At 43.8% G+C, this 7,567-nt stretch overlaps 1 protein-coding gene across 1 annotated transcript; it reads right to left on the reverse strand.

Moving 5' to 3' along the window:
- Window positions 1–1,282: 1,282 nt before the first annotated feature.
- On the reverse strand, window positions 1,283–5,204 carry LOC139232795 (probable G-protein coupled receptor 139). Its single transcript, XM_070863288.1, has 2 exons — window positions 5,108–5,204; window positions 1,283–2,178 (listed from the first exon to the last, which is right to left on the reverse strand). The coding sequence occupies exons 1-2, from the start codon at window positions 5,202–5,204 to the stop codon at window positions 1,283–1,285; spliced, it is 993 nt and encodes a 330-aa protein (XP_070719389.1).
- Between the last annotated feature and the right edge of the window lie 2,363 nt (window positions 5,205–7,567).

Genomic DNA, 7,567 nt, shown 5'->3' on the forward strand with positions numbered 1-7,567 from the left:
GATTTAAAGTAACTGGGGGAGCTTTAGAGGAGATATGAGGGGAAATGTCTTCACCCAGATGGTGTTGGGGGTCTGCAACTCACTGCCTGAAATGATAATGGAGGTTGAAACCCTCACCCTATTTAAAAGATACTTGGATGAGCACTTAAAGAGCCGTAACCGACAGGCCAAGGATCAAGAGCTGGAAGGTGGAATTAGGCTGGATAGCTCTTGGTCGGCCGGCGCGGCCACGAAGGGACAAAATGTCCTCCATCCGTGCTGTAAATTTCTATGAGTCTATGATTCTGTTAGAGCTCTATAACTTTTGTACTTCGCAGCAATATACCCACTTTTATTTCTTCTCCCTCCCTCTGACTGTTTGAGTGTCTATTTTCCAGCCCGTTTCCTCTGTCTTTCAAATTCATTTTCTACCTTTCTGCTGCCCAATTCCAGCTTTGCTTCTCTCCCCATTGAATCTATTCTCCACTTCCTATCCCCCTGCCAAGCTAGTTTAATCCATCCCCAACTGCACTAGCAAACGAGGATATTGGTTCCGACTCTGTTGAGGTGGAATGCACCTGGCTTGTACGGGTCCCACTTCCCCTAGAAACGGTCCCAATGTCTCAGGAATCTAAAGCTCTCCAGCAGCAGTGATGTCTCCAAGCTTGCAAAGCAGTGAAACATATTGAAGAAGTGTCACAGGCAGCAAACCAGGAAATAAAAATCAGCTTTTATCATTCACTTTTTACAGAGAGCCAAATAAATTGGTGATGTACACAACACGGTTAAGGTGGAAGTTGAAATATCATTAAAAAATAATAATATTTTAAAAATCTAATACATTTTATGATATTAGAGAAATTTGAAATTCCACAAATGTAAAATTAGTCCTCAAGGCCAGAATGATTATCACTATTTGATATTATGCAGAACACCATTAAAAATCCATTTACGCCTCATTGAACAAGATTTAACTTCTTACTGCAATATTTGATCAGAAAATGGGATGTTTTTGTCAATTCAATTGATTTCACTGATTGTCAACAGTGGGGAGTTCCACAGCGCAGTCTATGGTGGAGCAGGGAATAACGGACCACGACTCACTGAATTCAGCATTTATCTGCACATGCAATAAACCCTGCCTTTATTATCCGTTTCAGAGGGGTAATGACAGCCAACAATGGCAGTCTCACCATCGTTACAACTGCAAAAATCTTGGCCAAAGATTCAAATGAACCAGACAGTAGATTCTATAGAATATCGAACAAAAATACCTGATAATATTATGTAATATTGGGACCTCTCATCTAATTAATCTGACCATCATTGCAAGGGGATATTCCACTCCGTTCCTCAACTCCTCTCTGAATTTCCTCTGGGTCACTGCATAAACAAAAGTGTTTGTGCAACAACGCAGGAGCTGGATCATGAAGCCAATTTCTGTTACAAATGTGAGCAGAGAAACAGGGTATCCCAAGTAATCCAATCGTCTCAATATAGAACAGACCATGAACACCACCCATAACAGAATGAAATTCCCCGATATAACAAACAGTACAATGATCGATTTCCTTCGGTTCTCCATCTCTGTGTCACTGGGGCTCTCGCCACTACTCTGACCTCGGAGTCTACTGCGAGCTCTGCTGGATACTAAAATATGTCTGACCGTTAAAGCATTCAACAGCAGAATCAAAAGAAATGGAATAAATGGCGTTAAAACGTAATGCATTAATTCAACGACAGTCCAGACTAGTGAACGAGATACACTGAATGACACGCGGCAAAACCAGGGTTCATTAGAAAGCAAATATTGACTTGTATACAGGAAATACCAGAAAATGTTCTTCAAAGAGATCAGCACGCTCACTGTTCCGAGAACCACAGCCGCTGTTTGCTCCTTGCAATATTGAGATTTCAGTTTCTGGCAACAAATGGGCACAATTCGATCAAAGGTGAAAGTGACGGTGAACCAGACAGAACAATCTGCAACGGCATGAAGTCGGACAGCGTGAATGTTACATACTCTAAAGTTCCACACAAATGTGAATAGTTCCCGATAAACTATAGGAATCTGCCTCAGTATCAGATCGATGATCACGATCAATAGATCCGCCGCTGTCATGGCCACCAGGTCGCGAGCGACACATTTGGAGACACCGCACTTTCCCCGATACAGGATCGCAATCGTCACCACGTTAACTGCGAGCAGGAGGAAAATATGGAAATTATTCGCTGAACATCAGGCACTTACAGTACTTTGACTTATTTCAAGTGCAGTAATGGAGAAGGTCTACTGAGTGGTCTGGACAGAATGGTCTTTAACAGAGTGCTTGTAAAAAGAGTGTTAAAGTTCGCAATTTAGAGACAATGGGAATTTCGAGCAGAGGGGGAAGTAAGTGTTGCTTTTTGCCTCCAGTTCTTGTAGTGGTTTCTATTGCAGCTAAATATATAATTAATCTATCTGTAACTTTAGCTAGATCTAGTCATTAGCTAAAACTATAAAATAAGTTCAGTTAATTAATTACATTAATGTTAATTACTTTAATAAATTAAACAGGGATGTCTTTGGTTGGCAGTGCAAGTGGTGCACATCAAATGCAGCATGTGAGAGTTTGTGCAGAGCATCGCGATCCCGGATGACTATGTCTGCAGCAAGTGTCCGCATCTGGAGCAATTTTAGGTCAGAGTTGTTGAACTGGAGTCCGAGTTGCAGACATTGTGGGTCATCAGAGAGCGGGAGATTTATTTGGACACTTTGATCCAGGAGGCAGTGACAACCCTGACGTAAGGGAATAGTGCAAGTGTGGTAAGTGGCTAGGGACAACAGGGTGTTACTGCAATTCAAGTGCAGTCTTGGAGGAGGCTTGGCCTTTGCACTTATCCAACATGTATGAGGTTCTTGCTGCCTGCGTGGATGAGGGCAATGTCTGCGTGGTATATGAGCAAACTAACCGTGGCACCATGCTACAGGAAGCCATGTAAGATGGGAGAGTGAAAATGAATGTGTTGGTGGACAGTATCGTCAGGGGGTTAGATACTGTTCTCTGCAGCTGTGACCATGAAGTCCGAAGGCTGTGTTCCCTGCCCAGTGCCAGGGTAGAAGATATCTCCATTGAAAGGAGAAGAATTTGAATTCGGAGGGAGAGTCCGGTTGTCATGGTCCACGTAGCTACAAATAGGAATCATGTTCTGCTGATAGTTTGTGGAGCTAGGATCCAAATCATAACACAGAAATTCAATCGTAACAGTCTCTGGATTTTTAAAAATGGAGGCGGTTTCTGCTTCTACCACACTTGTAGGTAGCCTGCTCCAGACTGCCATAAGCCTCTGGGTGAAAAGATTCCATTGAACTCCCCTCTAATCCTTCAACCGATGACTTTAAATCTAAGCCACCTTGTTATTGACCTCGCTGCGAAGAGAAACAGATCCTTCCTATCCTCATCATCATCCTAGGCAGTCCCTCGGATTCGAGGAAGACTTGCTTCCACTCTAACAATAAGTCTTTAGGTGGCTGAACAGTCCAATACGAGAACCACAGTCCCTGTCACAGGTAGGACAGGTAGTCGCTGAAGGAAAGGGTGGGTGGGACTGGTTTGCCGCACGCTCTTTCCGCTACCTGCGCTTGATTTCTGCATGCTCTTGGCGATGAGGCTCGAGGTATTCAGTGCCCTCTCGAATACACTTTCTCCACTTAGGGCGGTCTATGGCCAGGAACTCCCAGTGTCAGTGTTCACTCTCTCTCGGCCTCTCATAATTTTATGCATCCAAATTAAGTCTCCCTTCAAACTCCTCTGCTACAAAGAGAACAACCAGCCAATCTAAACATTACTCACAGCGAACATTCTCCAGTGCAGGTAATATCCTCGTAAAGTTCCTCTGTCACTTGTCCAGTGCATCTTTCCTGTAATTTGGGGCTACACATGTACACAGTACTCTTGCTGCAGCCGAACTAGTTTTTCATACATTTCCAGCATAACCTCCCTGCTCTTATATTCTCTGCATCGGCTAAAAAAGGAAAGTATCCCATATGCCTTCTTAACTACCATATCGACCTGTCCTGCTACCTTCAGGAATCTGCGAACATGCACTTCAAGGTCCCTCTGTTCCTCGCTGGAGAAATATCATCATCGATGTCTCCGCAAGATCCTGCAAATCCCCTGGGAGGACAGACGCACCAATATCAATGTTCGCTATCAGGCCAACATTCCCAGCATCGAAGCAATGACCACACTTGACCAGCTCCGTTGGGCGGGCCACATTGTCTGCATGCACGACACAAGGCTCGCAAAGCAGGCGCTCTTCTCGGAATTCCGACATATCAAGCGAGCCCCAGGTGGGCAGAGGAAATGTTTCAAGGACACACTCAAAGCCTCTCTGATAATATGCAACATCCCCAGCGACACCTGGGAATACCTGACCAAAGTCCGCCCTAAGTGGAGGAAGAGCATCCGGGAGAATGCTGAGCACCTCGAGTCTCATCGTCGAGAGCATGCAGAAAACAAGCCCAGGAGCGTGCGGCAAACCAGTCTCCCCACCCATCCTTTCCTTCAATGACTGCCTGCCCTACCTGTGACAGAGACTGTAATTCCCGTATTGGACTGTTCAGCCACCTGAGAACTCACTTTTAGAGTAGAAGCAGGTCTTCCTCACTTTCGAGAGACTGCCTATGATGATGATGGTTCCCCAGTCCTTTGCAGTATTTTGCCATTGAAGGTTTATTCCTTGTCTTGTTAGCCCTCTCCAAATGCATTACCTTACATTTCTCCGATTGAATTCCATTTGCCACAATTCTGCCCACCAGCGCATTGTTATCTTCCTGCAGTCTACAGCTGTCTTCCTTACTATCCCACATGGACATATTTTGCATCATTTGAAAACTTCGTAATCATGACCCCTGACATTGAGGTTTAAAATCATTGACATACACAAACACACACAAGAGAGACAGAAAGTCCTTTTCTTGATGTCAGGAACCCAAAGGCACTTATAGCTAACAAAGTATTTTTGAAGTGCAGTCGCTGCCGTAATGTGTGGAAATTAATAAAATAACGAGCTGGACGCACGGACTAAGATATAATATTCTGTTAATCTCCAGCTGCCGAGGTTCCAGCGGTTGGTAACCACTTACGCGGGACACCAACTGCTGCCAGGATTGGGTAGTAAATCTTTTCTATATCATTAATCGCCCAGAGAATCTTGATCTTCATCAGAAAACCAAGAGACATCTTTCTCTTTCAGCGTTAGTTGATGATTCGAAGGTTGGTGTTGTTGCTGGGAGCAATTCTCCGATTGCCACAATGAGAAGATCCCCTTATTTATAGGAGTGACAATCCATGTGGTCAGAAAATCATGTCCCCTGCTGCCTGCGTTTAATTGCAGTCACTGAACAAACAGATGATGACAAGTTGCACAACAAGACTTTAAACAACAACAGCGGTGTTCCCAGTTGGATAAATCCCCAAAGACCAGGGTAAATGGTGCACATTTATAGACTCAGAAAGGTCTCCCAATCCTAACAGGAATTCCCACAGCTGCCTTTTCTTATTTAAAGTGTAAGGAGGCAATGGGATACTGCAGTGTCATCGATCGTAAAGCCTGTCAAACATGTCCTCTTTTCCAGGGGACAACTGAAAAAGAACTTTAGCAAAAAAACAAACTTATGAATTTGAATAATATTGTTTCCAGTAGTCACCACGTCTTCCAGTCCCTGCAGTGTAATTACCACAGATGCTACCTGATCTGCTGAGTGTTTCCAGCATATTCTGATTTTGGTTCACATTTCCACCATTGCAGTATTTTTTTCGTGTTTCTTAACAAATACTCTGATCATTAAGCCTCGGCTCCCTGTTCAATAAATGACTTGACCGTCGGACAAATCTATTCCAGTTGCTGATGCCAGTCTGAATCTTTATATTATGCAGAAAGAAGGAACGAGGGGAGGAATTAAGACAGAAAGAAAGAAAGAAAGAAAGAAAGAAAGAAAGAAAGAAAGAAAGAAAGAAAGAAAGAAAGAAAGAAAGTAAGAAAAAGAAAGAAAAAAATGTAGTCACTGTTACAGTGTGGGCAGTACAAATCCCCTGGGAGGACAGACGCACCAACGTCAGTGTTCTCGATCAGGCCAACATCCCCAGCATTGAAGGAACGCTCGACCAGCTCCGTTGGGCGGGTGACATTGTTCGCATACCTGACACAAAATTCCCAAAGCAAGCGCCGACATGGCAAGTGAGCCCCAGGTGGGCAGAGGAAATGTTTTAAGGATACCCTAGAATCCTCCTTGATAAAGTGTAACATCCCCACCGGCACCTGGGAGTCCCTGAACCGCCCGAAGTGGAGGAAGAGCATCTGGGAGGGCACTGAGCACCTCGTGTCTCATCGCTGAGAGCATGCAGAAAACAAGCGCAGGCAGTGGAAGGAGCATGTGGCAAACCTGGCTCCCAACACACCCTTTCCTTCAACCACTGTCTGTCCCACCTGTGACAGAGACTGTAATTCCCATATAAGAGTGTACAGACACCTGAGAACTCACTTTTAGGGTGGAAGCAAGTCTTCCTCGATTTCGAGGGACTGCCTATGATGATAAAGATGACTTCTACAATTGAAAATAACATTTACTAACAGGGACAGGGAATTGAGACCAGCGTATCAAGTGTTTGGACTCCACCAACCCACCGCCACATTTCAGGTCATTAACAATATGAGACAGGTATTCTCTCAAGAAGCATGACTCATCTTTAGCCAATTCCTAACTGATGATATTGCGTGTTCCTGATTCCACACTCTGCCCCTCTATCTGTCTTCTGACCGATTGTGTCGTATTTTACCCTGAACGACCAAAGCTCGCCTTTCCCAATCTGCTCATGCATGTGTTACTTTGGCTGCAGTGAATCTGTTGTTTGACCAAGTTTATGACCCCAAATTGACCACTTAACCGAGCACTGAGCTATTGCGCAATGAACACAGACAAATGTGAGGTCTTACACTTTGGTAACAATAATAAGAAGGTCAAATATTATTTAGAAAATAGGAAGCTAAATGGGGCTGAAGAGCAAAGGGATGTCAGAGTGCAAATACACAAATCACTAAAAGTAGCAAGACACGTCAATAAAGCCATAAAATAACCCAAACCAAGCACTAGGATTTATTTCTAGAGGGATAGAATTGAGAAGTAGAGCAGTTATGAGAAACTTCTACTGAACCTTGGTTAGACCACACTTGGGAGCACACTGCACAATTCAGATCATCATGTTATAATAAGGATATCAAGGCACCAGAAAGGGTTCAAAAAGATTTGCAAGTGTGACACCAGAAATGTGAAGTTGCACGAATCAGGAAAGGATGACCACATTGAATCTCTTTGCTCTTGAAAGGAGAAAGCTGAGTGGTGATCTGATAGAGGTCTTTAAAATGACGTGAGATTTTAACAGAGTAGACACAGTGACAGTGTTTACACTTGTGGAGAAGAGCAAAACCATACGCAATCAATATAAGATAGTCGCCAAGAAATCAAATTGGTAATTATACTGCCTCTGCATATTGTTTCACCCAAAGTGCATCACTTGGCCACATTCACAATTATCCACATTGAATT

This window comes from Pristiophorus japonicus, chromosome 20, assembly GCF_044704955.1.
Source record: "Pristiophorus japonicus isolate sPriJap1 chromosome 20, sPriJap1.hap1, whole genome shotgun sequence".
NCBI classification, from domain to species: Eukaryota; Metazoa; Chordata; class Chondrichthyes; family Pristiophoridae; genus Pristiophorus; species Pristiophorus japonicus.